We start from the raw sequence: 16,730 nt of genomic DNA, 5'->3' as shown, positions 1-16,730 counted from the left end.
GTGATAACGTAACAGCTGATAAAGCTGTCTTCAGATCTTACAAAATATTGATCTCACCAGCTTCATCTGGTTGAGACAATGATGTCTATGGATTTTATTTTGCATTCAGTGTTAGATAAAGGTCACCTCCAGACTTCTCATGCATTATAGACTTCTGCTGTAAACAATCGTGTTGTTTATCACAAGTCCATCATTAGCTACTTACATGAACTACTTAATGTTGGTGTTGTGGTCTTCAGTCACAAGACTGGTTCAGCGCAACTCCCCATGTCAGTATATCCCGTTCAAGCTTCTTCATTTCTGAATAACTACTGCAACCTACACCCTTCTGAATCTGCATACTGTTTTCACTCTTTGGCCTCCGTCTACAATTTTTCCCCTTCACCCTTCCCTCCAATCATAAATTTGTGAACCCATGATGTCTCAGAATGTCGTATCAACCGATTCCTTCTTTTAGTCAAGCTATGCCACATATTTCTTGCCTCCTCAATTCTATTCAGTAACATGTCATTGGTTACATTATCTACCCATCTAATTTTCAGCATTCTTCTCTAGTACCATATTTCAAAAGCTTGTATTCTCATCTTGACTGAGCTGTTTATCACCCACATTCATTCCACACAAGGCTACACTTCAGTTGCTTCCAGAAAATACTTCCTGGTACTTAAATCTTTATTTGATGTGAACAAATTCCTAGTCTTCAGAAATGATTTTCTTGCGATTGCCAGTCTACATTCTGTATCTTCTCTACTTCAGCCATCATCACTTATTTTGCTGCCCGAATATCAGAACTCATCTACTATTTCTAGTGTCTTGATTTCTAATTGAACTCCTCAGCATCGTCCGGTTTAGTTACACATTTCATTACCATTGTTTTGCTTCTGTTGATTTTCATGTTAGATCCTTTTTCACGACACTGTCCATTCTGTTCAACTGCTCTTCCAAGTCCTTTGCTGCTCCAGACAGAATTACAATATCATCAGCAAACCTCAGAAGTTTTAATCTTCTCCCTGTGATTTAATTCCTCCTCCAAATTTTTCTTTGGTTTCCATTACTGTTTGCTCAATGTAGAGATTGAATAACACCAGCAATGGCTTACAATCCGGTCTCATTTCCTTCTTAACTACTGCTCCCCTTTCATGCCCCTCGACTCTTACAACTGCTGTCTGTATTTTACCCTGCTACCTTTAGCACTTCATAGGCTGTATTCCAATTGATATTATCAAAAGCTTTTGCCAAATCTACAAATGATAATAACTTGGGTTTCCTTTACCTGTTGCCTAATCGTCTAAGATAAGTTGTAGGATCAGTATTGCCTTGTGTGTTCCTACATTTCTCTGGAATCCAAAATGGCCTTTCCCAAGCTCAGCTTCTGCCAGTTTTTCCATTCTCCTGTAAAGAATTTGTTTTAGTAGTTTACAACGATGATTTAAAATGGTAGGTCAGTAATGTTCACTTGTGTCAGCACCTTGCTTTATTTGGAATTGGAAATATTAAATTCTTCTTGAAGTCTGCGGATATTTTGGCTGTCTCTTACATCTTGCACACCACTTGGAATAGTTTTGTAATAGCTGGCTCTCCCAAGGGTATCAGTAGTTTTGAAGGAATATCATCTACTCCAGGGGCCTTAATTTGACTTAGGTCTTTTAGTGCTCTGTCAAATTCTTCTCACTTTCCCTTCTTTGCATTGTACTGGTTTTACCTCTGAGCCCTTGATATTCATACAGTTTCTTTTGGTTCTTCCAAACATATCTTTCATTTTCCCATAAGTAATATCTATCCTTTCCCAAGTTATATATGTTTCTATATCTTTACATTTGTCCTCTATCCATTCCTGATTAGACATTTTGAACTTCCTGTCAGTCTCATTTTTAGACATTCATTTTTCCTTTCACATGATTCATTTTTATATTTTCTCTGTTCATCAGTTAAATTCAATATTCCTGTGATAATCTGAACATTTCCATTGGGCCTCTTATTTTTACCTGTTTGATCCAATGCTGCTTTCACTATTCATCTCTCAAAGCTATCAATGCATCTTCTACTCTATTCCTTTCCCCTGTTTCATTCAGCTGTTGCCTAATCTCCCTCTGGTTCTTTCAACTTATGCAGAGCCCATCTCCTTAATTTCTTACCTTTTTGCAGTTTCTTTAGTTTTAATCTACAGTTCATAACCAATAAATTACGTTCAGAATGCACATCTACCCCTGAAAATACCTTTCAGTTTAAAATCCAGTTCCAAAATCTCCCTCTTACCATTATAAATAATCAATCTGAAATCTTGTGTCGCAAGGTGTCTTCCACGTGTGCAACCTTCTTTCATGACTCTTGAAACCAAGTGTTAGCAATGATTAAATTATGCTCTGTCCAAAATTTACCAGGCAGTGTCCTCTCTCATTCCTCCCCCCCCCCCCCCCAGTCCATATTTACCTATTACTTTTCCTTCTCTTCTGCTTCCCACTACTGAATTCAAGTCCTCCATCACAGTTAAATTTTCCTTTCCTTTAACTATACAAATAATTTCTTTTATCTCATCATACATTTCTCCCATCTCTTCATCACCTGCAGAGCTTGTTTTCATTTGAACTTGTACTGCTGTTATGGGTATATCATGGCTGTGATAATGTGTTAACTATTTTGTTCATAGTAGCTTACCTGCATTTATGATACAGTAGAGTTGAGAAAAATAAATGCTGTAGTATCCCCTTGCTGCATTACCAGCACAGCTGGACAATATTAGCTATGTCACAAAGCCAGAGCAGTCAGTCATCTACACCATTTCCCCCTGCAACTACGAACAAGGGTACTACCTCTCTTCAGGAACCACACATTTGTTTGACATCTCAACAGATGGTCGTTCATTTTGGTTGCACCTACAGTATAGCTATCTGTATTGTTGAGACATGCTAGCCACTCAGCAACAGTGGGAGGAGGATTGATCATGGGCTACTCATGTTGAGATTAATTTCGTCAGTAGGTCATTGCCTAAAAACTTTGTAATATGTGGGAGGGAAAATATTTGTAATATATAAATGAAATAACTGGTACCAGTAGATGTGTGAAGAAATTAACGTAGCTTATCAGTTGTAGTCATATAAGTTAATTGTTGATTAATATGGTTTGTAAAAAAATTATATACACGCAATATCCATACAAACTAGTTTATATGTCTTAATTTCCTGAACAGCCAAAACAAAAATATTCCTTCTGTCTAGTGTGCCATTGTTTTCCTTCACTGTGACAGCTGAAATCGAGTGAGCTGCAGAGCAACTGCAACATATTTGCTTCGCTAATCGATAGCAGAAATGTAGTATATGTTTTCTAATGTTACCTACCCATCTTCAGTGTATCTAGGAAAGAACTTTGTTGGGACATCTATCATCCATCCTTTATCTGCTACTTTTAATTTTTGTAAGTCGTAATTAAAATGTTCCACTCCGATCTGTTCTCTGGATCCATTTGTATACTTTCTTGTATTTACAGCAGTTCTCAACCTGCATCTCTCTTCACTGAGCAACCTTGCGTTTTTAACAGTTTTCACAATAAAAGTTCATACCTACTACCACAAGTCAAAACTTATAATGGTTGTAAACTTCTGTTTAGGACACATTAGAAACTTAGTATTGAAAACTGTTTATAAAAAAACTACTATTGGCCATTATGTACACTGTTTATTTATTTCACTGTATTTCGACTCAGTGTGGTAGTCCATAAATGTGCTGAGAGTTCATTGCTAATTTGTGCAATGTTCTTTTTTGTGGATTTCTTGCACATTATTTTTTGTATGTCCTGGAATTAAAACAAATAGGTGTTATGACTCTGCATTGCACTAATTCATTTAACAACTCATTCCATTGATAGCCCTGTCAGACTCCACATGGAAAAAATAGTTCAGTGTAAATACTTCGGTGAACAGAAGCTTATAGGTTGTCTTCACAAGTTACCTAATTTGGCATCATCCAATTGAAAACTTCAGAATCTCTGTTTTGAAAACTGGGTAGGGGTTCCAATTTATCTTGCTCCACTGCTAATGTATCTTACTCCTTTGTCTTTAGCACTCAGGATACTGATCGCAGAACACTTGAATTCCAAGTTAACAATGTAAATATTAATTATTTTTGAAGCTAACAATATAGGAAAAGACAGATTGCTACTTATTGTAAAGACGACACATTAAGTTGCAGATGGGCACAATTAAAATAAACTTATACAAAGCTTTCAGCCACAGCCTTCATCAACAAAAGAGAAACACCCACCAGTCATACACATAAGCAAGCACACATGACCACTAACTCCAGCAGCTCAGGCCAGAAACAAATCATCTTGGATGAGAGGAAAGAAATAAAAATAAAGTATTATTAATGGTTACCTTCACTTAACCACGAAAAGTTCATCTTTTGTATCTATGAAAACTTCCGAATTTGTGTTTACGTCAAATAATGTTAACATGTTTATAGGTGCACTGCCTTATTTGAATGGTACACTTCAATGTGTGTGATTGTATTGCTTAAATAAGTAAACGTCATATTATAGTCATTTCCATACCAGATGAAATGAAATAAAATAAAGTGGCGATGTTTAATATAATATTTACATTTTTAATAGACAATACATGATTCAGACATTAGACAAATTGCCATTTTACAGTAGGCCTAGTCCATCTCTTGTAATGCCTTTCTACATTTCTTCTCCAGTGCATTTGTAACTGGGAGCCTTTACCAGGAGTCTTTCTCTATTCATGTTCCTTCCATTTCCTGCAGTTTCCTTTTATTTTTTCATTTATGTTGTATATCTCTAAATCATTTTTTATATCCCCATTTCCTTTTATATGAGCTGTCTTGTACACCGTTCCACTCTTTTTAGAAACCCCGTTTCTTGAATGTGAATTCTATTTTCTTGTTGTCTGCTGTTGATAAACATATAATTACTGTGTCTGAGTGTTCTTACAAAGCTATATTATCTTTTTATGATTAGTGAACACAAAGAAAGTGCGGTTATAGTAGCCCAATGTGGAGAAGTGACAGGGAGTGTGGTATGGAGAGGGGAGATAGAATAGGGATAAGGTGTGATGTAACATGATGGATGAGAGCAAGATACAGCATAAATAAATAATCATATCTTTTCCATCACTTCCTCCCTCTCCTTCAGTCTACCACTACTTTGATTTATTGAATGTCTTTGGATGTAAATCAAATCACCATTGCCAGTTATAAAAAGAATGCAAAATTGATTTGCTGAGAAAATCTGTCCTATAATTAGACTGTTATTGGCAAACATCTTCGTTGTGTGCTAATAAATCAGTATATAAGATGATGGCGATGATGATGATGATGATGATGATGATGATGAGTTGGAGCATGTGTGTTTCATATAGTCCAGCAATAAATAAATAAAAGTAAATTCTATTGGGTATTTCAGGTGTACGTGCAAATGAAGGTAACTGTTAATAATGCTTATATTTGTTTTCTTCATTCATACAAGATTTTTTTTGCATAAAACTACGCTATTCATTTATGATTAAGTGATAAACTGATGCAGATGTAATGCTGAAAAACATAACTTTCCCTGAAAGTTGAGTTGCAACTCCCAAATGCATTGGTTTAAAACAGGAAAATAAAATACTGTGACTGAACAATGTATATTACAAACAAAAAGAGTCTTAATCTAAAAGTTAATTGCTATTTAAATTATTGCTGTGGTCTGATTCATGTGAGCGGAGAGGGGATTAGTAAGTCACAACAATGAGATGGTCTTGTACCTCCTATCCTTGTCATGCTGAATATCTAATGATCTTAATATACTGTTTCCTGGAATTTTATTATAATGGCTTCTACATTACGTGATTATCTCAGTTCACATGTCTGCGCCAACTGATGTCATTCAGAGAGAATTTGCACAAATTAAGGACCAGTTAACCATGATAGAACACAGTAGCCAAATATTAATATGTTGACTGCTGCACATGCATATCAATTGATGTTTCATAGCAGGCCAGGCTATGGCATCTGGCATGAGGCTCTACTGTGGCCGCTGGCAGTCATCGTGTTAAATATTTCTACACTTATTTCTGGTGATAAATTATTTATAATAACTGCGCACAAAACTAAGACAATAGTGGAGTTGACCAGTATTTTTATTTATTTGAAGTAAATATCTCTTGTTTCTTGTAGAGGGAACATATGAGAATCTGAAATTCAAAACCAGAGAAGAAAGTTTATTTGAGGCAGATGGGGGAAGTGGAGTTTCTCTAATTTTGGAGCATGAGGCTGACACATTGTGTATTGGTGAAAACATAAATAGGATTGTGTATCATTACAATAGTTATTGTATAAAAAATGCTATTTGCCTGCCTGTCATGCATGCCGCCCCCCCCCCCCCTCTCTCTCTCTCTCTCTCTCTCTCTCTCTCTCTCACACACACACACACACACACACACACAAAACAAATTATTTCCCCTTTCTAAACATGAATAAACAGTTGTCACTCTCTTAATAACTAGGAGTGGACTTTCTGAAGAACAGTCCAGTGGGATTTATTATTGTCGCATTTGCCTAAAATTTCTCATCTGTAAACTGAGAGCGAGTTGCATACAAAGCAGCATAAAACAATTCATCTCGTAGAGTCAAATTGTGTTTCCACTATATTAACGTATTTGAAAGGAAATACATCAATATTAATAACTTCCTGTCATGGAATTACAATGAAATCCAGACCATTAGCTGCTCACAGGCTTTGATAAATATAAATGGGGACAGTTGGAAATGTGTGCCCCGACCGGGACTCGAACCCGGAATCTCCTGCTTACATGGCAGATGCTCTATCCGACTGAGCCACCGAGGACACAGAGGATAGTGCAACTGCAGGGACTTATCTCTGGCACGTACCATGTGAGACCCACATTTCTAACTTACTGTCCACACTCCACATTTGTAGTGCCCCATGTCCAAAAGAACAGATACCATCTTCATATAGGTAGGCTTACTGACCAGTGATCATCTTCAGTGCGGATGCACTCACATTGCTCAAACTCTTAAGGGAATCGTAGATTGACTACCACAACTAATGAGTATAGTGGGCAGGGGCACTACAAATGTAGTGTGTGGACAGTAAGTTGGAAATGTGGGTCTCACGGGGAGTGTGCCAGAGATAAGTCCCTGCAGTCGCACGATCCTGTGTGTCCTCGGTGGCTCAGTCAGAGGAGATCCCGGGTTCGAGTCTCGGTCGTAGAACACATTTTCAACTGTCCCCGTTGATATTTATTAACACCTGTAAGCAGCTAATGGTCTGGATTTCACTGTAATTTCATTCTTAGAGAGCTGCAAGAGCTTCATTCCTGTCATGTCTTGAACAAGTGGCGCTCTGCAGCTTGCAAATATTGGAAATATTTGGATGTCTTGCCAATGACAATTATGTAATGACTTTTTTTCTGTACTGCACTCGGAAACTTCTTTGCATGTTCCTGCACAAGTGGTGGACTGCAAGAAAGTTTTACAACAAAGAAAGCAGAACAATGCAGCACCCACCTCACACATTGAAAACATCATGAATAAATGGCATAAGACATGAACAGCACATTTGAAAAAGAGGAATCATTTCCTGAAACATGACATGCACATAATATCCAAAAGAAATAAGCTGGTCAAAAAAAATCTTTTGCATGTGCCAAGAAACCAATCTATAAGATTCTGCTGATGAGTGGTACGCACCCAATACCAGCTTGGCAATAAATAAATAATCGCAACTGTGTAGCTTATATATATTTTCAATTTCAGTTCAGTACATTTTGTGTGCTGGTCACAGTTTACTACAGATATTTTCCATATCTCACAATGTACCTTCCACTGACCTAACAATGAAATTGATATGACATTTCATGTATTTTTAATGTTTGGTATTGTTTTCCGGCATTCTTTCCAAAGTACTTTATGAGCAATTGCAAAATCAACTAAACATGGACAATGCTTTTTTACCTGTAAATTATAAAAAACTGAATGACTTATTACAACAAATGCTTAGCACTGGCATTTATAAGAAGTTTCACATACATGTGAAAAGCTGTTAAATAATATGAAAGAAATATCTAGTAGGAATTCATGGTGTCAGATATTTCTACAAATGGCTGACTTGATTTTTCAAGTGTGGAGGTTCTTGTTAGAGACCCAATAAAGTTCAGGTTTCACTTAGCCAGAAAAACTTGGAGATTAGTATACACAGAAAATGTAGGTAATGCAATAGTTTTAATTCCATAGTATTTATTTACACAAATTTTATATACAAACAAAATAAATTCATCTGTGCTGAGGTATTATACTTTCGTTGATTCTAGTTGATGAATACTGAAAGATCATCACTGTGAAAGAGCATTAGGTTACCCTGTGCAAGTGTTATAAAAAGGAACACTTTCAGTCTGAATCGAGTAATAAAGCACACCTCATACCATGTTTAATATAAAATGTCTATATACATATATGCTTACAAAATGTAACAACAAGGAATGTATTCTCTTACATAAAAATAGGCAACAGTTAAAGAATACTGCAGTTATAATCTTAGAATCTGTTTCATGTTACAACTTGTTGAATTGCTGTTCTTAATTTAGAAAAATATATATACCCAGTTGTTATTTATATTTCCTTTAAAAACAAAAAACAATTATTCATCTTTTGTAGCTGTGATTGTGACTATTCAGTACACAGGTGTGGATAAAACACCTTCAGTCACAATTTTCTCGTGTTTTATTGTCAAATTACACAGTGTGTTTCTTTTTTTTTAATAACGATTTTGACCGGTTTTTTCCCCCATTGTTTCCACACTCGGTCCACGAAATACAAGCCTATTGTCTAACTTTTTCATAACAGGAAAATGCATTTCACCTCACTCAAGACCAAATGTAGATTATGTGTTAGACAGTTTGCACCTGAAGATGGACCCACAGAGTCAGAAATGCATAATGTAGTTTAATAATAATACATAACGAAAAAATTGTGACTGTATACATTTTTATTAAGACTTTCTGTGAATTTTTGATTTGTATATGGACTACTACTGAATGAGAAATTGTCATTACTTTAGAATTTACTTAGATTCCCCAAGTAAATGGCTGCAGGTGACAAAATACAAATTATTGACATAACTCGACTGACTTCTGTCTGTGCATATCAGGCAGTTTATAACCACACTTTAAAAGCAACAAACTGCAATTTCTACAAGTCATAATAAACAGAAATTAAGTCTTATCTCTTAGTTCATAAAATACTGGATGTTTAAAAACCTTACATACAAAAATAAATAAATAAATAAAATTTGGCAGATATATCACTGCTGCAAATAATTGAGACAGTTTGAGATGGTTTCAGTTCTTGATGTATAAAACATTGGCAAGCCTTTTTATTTTAATCTGATGCTACAAAACTTGTTACACCTAACTATTTTATGAGAAACATGATTGTCCTACATAATTGAGCACTGTTAATGCCATGCATCTGCTGCTGTTTAATAGCTTGTAGGTTTTCATTTTTAAAGACTGCAGCATCAATGTAAATTTAATAGAGAGCAGTGCATTCCTGTCATGTAACAAAACCAATGAGGATGCATGCAATCAGGGACATGTAATAAAATCTTTATCAACACATTTCTTTATATGGTGAGAAACATATAGCATTAAAAATCTACTCATACTATAGTTTTACATACCTAATATTGCACAACAACCTGAGACCATAAGTATTTGTACATTCCTTATAAATTGTGAGCTTTTGAGGAAAATATTGACAGATATTAAAATATCAAACTCATTGTTTTCCTCTTGTAGAATATCAAAATATTTCCAAAAATATAAGTTGTTCTTTGAAAAGTGAAAAAAAAAAATGTTGGTGTCTGCTTCAGGCACAGAATATTTAAATCGCTGTGTTAATATACTCTGGCTTCCACAGCTGATTCATAAAAAAATTATCCACTAGGGCAATATCATGCTCTCTCTCCTTGAGTATTGTCACATCAACTTCTGTCGTGTTACGTGGGATAGTCATGTCTACAGGTTCGTCAGCAGACTGCAAAGGCAGCTTATTTGTAGTAAAGACATCATGGGGATGCCTTTTGTGTTGCACATGGGGAATTCCTTTTGTGCCCATAACTTCCACAATCAGCTTCTCACGCTGTAATCTAACTCGTTTCTCAGTGATGACAAAAATATTCATAAACGCTTTTTGGCAGACTTCTATTAATCTCGCACCAGTTGGACTTGTTCCTGTAACCCAACAGACTGTGGTGGATACAGGTTTCAAAACAAAGTTTAAGATTTATTATTTGTGTGAGTACTTACCAGGCCCAATATGCATATCGGTCTTCGAAAGTAAAGGAACCCGATATTTGCAGCTTACTCTGCGTTTTGCTCTCTTCAATGGTTTATTGTCAGGTGATCGCTTTTGTACAGCCCGTGCATTAATGTGAGCTCGTAGAAATTCGTTCTGTCTAATTTGGTCTCCAAGTTTGTAAAACTCCGAAAACAGTTTCATTCTGTCTTCAGTCGATATTTTTTCATTGCAGCGCTGAGGACAGCTGCAAAGCACATCTGTAAAATGTTAAAAGCAAGCACACGTATTGCAGATACGCCAAAATGAGAATTATTTGCTAAAGAATGAAAAATGTATTGTCACGACCGACAGAGAATTGGTAAAACCAAGAATTGCGCAAGGTCAACCGTAAATGTCAAATATGTAATCATGTTAAAATCTATTTTAACATGAACTCGTGCGCATTAAAAAGTTAAGCATAATAGATTATCGTGAAGAATATAAAACTCGCAAATAAAACAGAATTAAATTGAGACTGAATATTCTATTCACGGCATTGTGTCAAATAAATAATTACCTGGCTGGATTTTAGCTGGCACAAGTCGACCAGATCGGGATATATATTCTTTACCGAAGTCACGTAGTTTCTTTTGTAGTTCGCGATCTTCTTCTGCAGTTAATTTAAATTCAGCACTGTTTTCCGCAAACATTCCATCCGTCGCCATCTTTACATTTCCGCTATGACTGTGGGGGAAATGTCCAAAACAATGTCAGCGATACAGAAGTGTGAGCTATCTGACGGGCAATGCGAAAACTTGGAAAGCATCATACGCGATATGGGTAACGGCGTCGAAAGTAGTCTACGAAGTCGCTCAAAGATAGCGCTAGCGGTTCCCACCAACCGAGGAGGTTATTCTAACGCGTCCTTCACACAGTAGGTGGCTCTGGGTTTGCTGCGGTGCAGCAGGCAACTGTTGCCACTGGTCATTGTGATCAGTGGAAGCTTATTATTAAATGCATCTTGATTCTACAAACATTTGGACGATACAGATTTTGTCGTTGTCTTTCTTGTAATGTATTTTGTGAAGGAAAGATACTTTTTTGCCCCTATGAGCAGAATTTTAAACGATAGAACAGAAATGCTGCGATAAAAAAAGGCTTATCGATACTACATGTACACATTTGTTCAGCTCGCGAGTGATAGAGATGTACGTCTGTTATCAGTGATGGTTACAAAGAAAAAAACACCTAAATTAATGAAATCTTCTGCATTACCCATCAGTGGAACGCTGCATTTTAGTACGATTTAACAGCACGCGTACGCAATAATGATTAGCAGACGTAACTGTTAAATGATGCCATACTTAGGACCCTCTTACGAATTATGTCGTTTTCATAGAACACCTGTTGTTTATAATCAGCCACTAGATATTATAATGCACATTCATTGCGCTCTTCGTTGACTAAAATGTTTCGGTGAGAGAAGTTTATGTTTCTCCTTTTCTTCCATGAAAGGAATCGAGAATTACAAATTTGTTCTTACCTTACATTTTGATTACGCTAAAATGAGAGGGACCGTATTTTCCTTCAGCAAGAGAATGAAGAGAGACTTTTTAACGACAGCCCTGCATTGTGATAACTGTGATCCCCTTGTAATGTTTGTAGCGCTAGTCTTGTGGGTGATTTTCAGCTTCCTGTCATAACTATAGTAATCGTGAAATCTTTTATTACTGGTCTATCTTTCGTTAAATGTTCCAGGTGGGTGTGTTCCGCAACACTACAGACTTCCTTAAAAAAAATCTGAATATGTAGACTAATAACCCTTACCCGCTTAGAACTTTTAAGTCGGGTCGTCGTCATTGCACATTCCGGAGCAAATGGTCGAGGTCAAAATTCAGTAGCTCTTGAAGTAGCTGTAAAATTTCATTTTTTTAATTGGTAAAAAGTTGTCTCCCAGAATTTTTTCTTAATTCACCCAGTGCTACAAAGATAAATTCAGTGCATCAAAATCACCAATTCGTTTAAGATAGAAACTCATGTTCAAGTTTTAATGATGCACATATTTTTCGGAAATCCACGTTTGAAAAATATAGAAACGGCGACAACTTACATTCGGTATAGATGAGTTTGTTTAATGTTTCGAAAATGTAAACGGTTTTAACATTGTGAAATTAATCTTTTCTTTTCAATAAAGGGGTCTTCCCAGTAGAAGCAGTAAGTTTCCTGATTGAACATAACTGTATTCTTTCGTTCTCCTTTTTCCAGAACGTGGTTTCGCAAGGGAGCTTTGGCATAGTGTGTATTTACATTTACTCGAATGCAACGCTCTAAGAATATAGAATTTGACCGTCGTACTTTCTCCTTTTTTTCTCGATCATTTCGTGTCGAGGTAGTAATAAATTTAGTTTCGAGAGCTACGTTGCAGATGTGGAAAACAAGAAAAGTAGGATTTCAAATAAAATGCTAAAATCTGTGAAAATGAGAAAACAAGCGCATAATGGCTCACGTGTTCCAATCAAGAGAATGCCCGCTTATTAGTGGACGGTTTTCATATCTAGGCAAAGGGAAACAGCTAGCTCATGGGGCACCATTAGACGTAAACATCAGGAGGAAAGCAGTTGAAGCAATCAATTGCGATGGATGTGCTGTAGAAGCAGGCTGTACTAGACACTATGGATTGCGTAAGTTTCCCAGTCGAACGTGGCTATCGTAGTTCATAGCATGTCTTGGCTGCCGCCAAAAGTTTGAGATATTTCGTGCTGATGGTGACTGTCATTCTCGCAAGATAACTAAGATTTACTCTTCGCCTGCAGAGGTAGATTTGTTTTTCATTCATGAGATGTCAAAGTTTTCCACTATTTCCTTCGTGGCATCTTAAGTTAAAAAGAACTGAGGGATCTGAGTCGGTAGGTTATTAATTCATTTTGTGTTATTTTAACAGATAGTATGTTGTCGGAGAAACTATTCTGTTGGGCTAGAATTGCAACTTCCTGCAGCGTCTTATCACGTCAGGGAATTGAGGATTACACGAGATAGCCTGTGTTCGACGCCTAACGTAATGCAAGATCACCTATACTGAATTAAGATGATTCTTTCAACAGTGGTTCAAATGGCTCTGAGCACTATGGGACTTTACAGCTGAGGTCATCAGTCTCAACACTGGTAATGCTTTAGAAAGTTCTACGAAGAACGTGTCATATTTAGGGACACTAGAATTCATTGGTCAACGGATTTTAACGTTTGATACATACTGAAATGGATTACGGAATCACGTATTTATTTTACGGTGGAGGAATCTTTTTGACGCCGGTAATATTCTAGCCAGTGACATGCTCACGTCACTTGACTGTACAGCTTCATTTCCCCTACCCACAACCTTTGTATTTTACGTTACTTGACAAACTGCACTTTGCGGCGCCAGGAAAATGTGGAGTCTCTTAATATTTTGTTGTTAGTTGTGCAACCTCTGATGATGATGGTTGGAATATTACACTTTCGTAATTTTTATTGCTGTAATATATATATATATATATATATATATATATATATATCTTCCTGTTCATACTAGATCTGAACCTGATCTGCAGCGCAACCAGAAGTCGTTAATAAAGGAAATGGTCCAGACGGTATTTGTTTATTAGTTCTGTAGTTCTGAAATAGTCGTGACGCGAGATAGAAGGCTTAAAATAATATATTTCTTGACTCCTAATTTAGCGCTGTAGTACATTAGCAAGTTGCCTTTGTAGAACAGGCTAATCTCAAACGAACGTACGTCGGGAACACGTTCTTGTAGCATTGTTAGATGCCAAAGACTGACATAGGGTTGCATTCCATCTCTTCACGTTTAAATATTTTTCTTATAAAGAGTCATGGACAGCATTTTGCTAAAAAGATGAATTTGTACATCTTAACATCAAGTAATAATAGAACTACATTTTTACAGAGCATTCAGTATACTGAGAAATTCGTAACACCCATCAGTACTGCTCGACTATTGTTTTCTTAAATTTGTTTTGCAGCATTAAAAGGATCGTCATTTAATCTGAACCTTTGAGAAAACTCCCTAACGTTTAAGCCTGCCGAATTAAACGGTGCTTGAATTGCATTAGTTATATTCTGACATGCGTATTCAGAGCTTACCTTGAAACTTTTGAGGTTATTGCTTATGTGTCAGAAGTAGAGGAGGAAAAACGAAACTAGATCACAGGCATCGTGGAATTGATTCTATGACACGCAGCTACCGTATTATGTTAAGGCCCTTCTTCAGATAAAGTTTTAAGTACTTAACGAAAATATATCGTCCCCATAAGAACGTACGCAATATAAGCATAACATTAGAACTGATACGTACAGACTTTGAATACAAATTGGAAGACGGGAGAACAAACTTTCAGCGCGTCACATCAAATAATATGCGATTAGAGATACCGGACGTCGGCTTATATCCGTGTTGGATTGATGTGGCGTGTGGCGTCATAAAGCGCAAACAAAAAACAGAATACTGACATTTATATTCCTTTTATATAATTATTGGAAGGTAAGTAAGGTGAGAGAAAGCTGTCAACTACGCGTAGCGTTCTCGGACAGTTACCCATCCAAGGACCGGTGCTCTACACCTACAGCAGTACACTGCGAGCCACCCGAAGGTGTGTGGCGGAGGGTATTTCTGGTACCACTGTCTGATTATCCCCTCCCACTTTCCCTGTTCCATTCGCGAATGCCACGTGGAAAGAATGAATGTCATTAAACATCTACTATTTTTTAGTTCTGATTTCTCGAATTTCGCGAGATGTGTGCGGAAAGTAGTAGTAATATGTTGACTCTTCCCAAAAAGTACTCTAGAAATTTCAATAATAAACCACTCCGTGATGCGTAACGCTCTCGTGCCGACGAAACGACCCCGTCACTAAACCCAGTTTTATATGGATCTTCTCTCTCTGTTCTATAAAAGCTGTGTGGTAAGGGTATCAGATTGATGTATAGTACTAAAAAAAATTTTTTTTAAATGGCTCTGAGCACTGTGGGACTTAACTTCTGAGGTCATCAGTCCCCTAGAACTTAGAACTACTTAAAACCTAACTAACCTAAGGACATCATACACATCCATGCCCTAGGCAGCATTCGAACCTGCGACCGTAGCGGTCACGCGGTTCCAGACTGTAGCGCCTAGAACCGCTCGGCCACTTCGGCCGACGTACAGTATTAGAGGATCGGTCATATAAGTGCCTTGTAAGCCACTTCTTTAGTGGATGAATTACATTTCCTTAAGATTCTTCCTATGAATCCCACTCCACCAAATGCTTTTACTACTATTTATTTTATGTGGCCATTCCCCTTGAGGTCGCTCGGAATCGGTACACTCTATTTTGCTGTGATTATTGTTTCCATCAATTTGTCATTAGTGGTGCAGTTGCACAGTAGTGGATTTCGTACCCTATGTATAGGTAATACCTTATGGTCAGTGCCCTGGCGGGAACAGGTGCATTCAACGACGCAAGGCCGTTGGCTTTTGGAAATTTCTGTTACGTTGGAATGTTACAGTTTCATTGTGAATTGGAAAAGGCAATGAATGTGATGTTAAGAGGATAACCATAATTATTGTTACGTGGCGTATTTTGCGTATATTGGATATCTGAGTGGTTTCTGTCCGCCATTTTTATGTCATGACTCAAAGCAGACGGGTAGTATCAGTATTCAACGTCCGAGCGACGGAATCGTGTATATTCGTTCGCGATCCTCATATTCATTGTTTTATAAAATTTGCAAGTTGATCATGTTTCTTTATTTGACACACTTGGCGGTTTTGTCTCCTGCAGTTATGCGCACAATAAATATGTTTATAATAAAGCATTAACCGTATAGTAAGTTGCGAATTAAAAAGTACAAATTATTTTAGTTCCAATCCAATTAGAAAATATCCGTAAGTAAATGTAAACACATGTATTGTATATCTTGTTTTTAGACTATCAATTCAGTGTGTCGTGGGCTGCGTATACTGTGAATGTTTCTGACACTTCAAAGTATCACTTTCATAGAATCTTCAGAGCAGTTGTCTTTCTGACATTTAAAATACTATGGCGTCTTCTCAAAGACAACAAAAGCAGACAAGACGTACATACTTCATTTTCTACCATAGCCATAGTTTCAGCCCCGTATCTCACAACTTCTCAATATAAATGATTCATCCTGCGGCTTTATGTACTTCACTAACGATCAGAAATAAGTGAAATACTCCTGATTACGATTACTTAAGAGTACCTATGTTATATTCACTTTTTTGGCCGTCGCACTGGAATTATTTTATTGCCCAAGTAAAGTTCTCACCCTCTTGCCCTTGTACCCAGCTGAATCTGTTTCGTGAGGAAGTTATAGAGGAAAGAGATACGATCTACTTGTAACCGCATGGATGTAATAAGCAGATGAAGCGAGGTGCGTGCT

General features: G+C 36.9%; 2 protein-coding genes and 1 non-coding gene across 4 annotated transcripts in view; 1 reads left to right on the top strand and 2 right to left on the bottom strand.

Moving 5' to 3' along the window:
* Positions 1-16,730, top strand: part of LOC126175480 (cAMP-dependent protein kinase type I regulatory subunit) — a 262,950-nt gene that overhangs the window by 51,158 nt on the left and 195,062 nt on the right. The gene's annotated exons all lie outside the window — the stretch shown is intronic.
* Positions 6,767-6,840, bottom strand: Trnat-ugu (transfer RNA threonine (anticodon UGU)). Its single transcript has one exon. It is a non-coding gene; the product is annotated as a tRNA-Thr (tRNA).
* LOC126175481 (uncharacterized) lies at positions 8,763-11,171 on the bottom strand. The gene is made up of 3 exons (XM_049922298.1): positions 10,870-11,171; positions 10,322-10,570; positions 8,763-10,246 (listed from the first exon to the last, which is right to left on the bottom strand). Exons 1-3 carry the CDS (start codon positions 11,015-11,017, stop codon positions 9,897-9,899), a joined length of 747 nt encoding a protein of 248 aa, XP_049778255.1. The 5' UTR covers positions 11,018-11,171; the 3' UTR covers positions 8,763-9,896.

The sequence above is a fragment of the Schistocerca cancellata genome, chromosome 3 (assembly GCF_023864275.1).
Source record: "Schistocerca cancellata isolate TAMUIC-IGC-003103 chromosome 3, iqSchCanc2.1, whole genome shotgun sequence".
Taxonomy (NCBI): Eukaryota; Metazoa; Arthropoda; class Insecta; order Orthoptera; family Acrididae; genus Schistocerca; species Schistocerca cancellata.
The sequence above is the reverse complement of the archived record's forward strand: the minus strand, read 5'-3'. Positions and strand labels throughout refer to the sequence as shown.

Bases quoted from the DNA above. Each gene is read 5' to 3' on its own strand.
- LOC126175481 (XM_049922298.1), bottom strand. From the start codon at position 11,017: ATGGCGACGGATGGAATGTTTGCGGAAAACAGTGCTGAATTTAAATTA. The intron at 10,571-10,869 runs GTAATTATTTAT...AACATTTTACAG, and splicing joins GCCAGCTAAAATCCAGCCAG to ATGTGCTTTGCAGCTGTCCT. The intron at 10,247-10,321 runs GTAAGTACTCAC...GTTGGGTTACAG, and splicing joins CGATATGCATATTGGGCCTG to GAACAAGTCCAACTGGTGCG.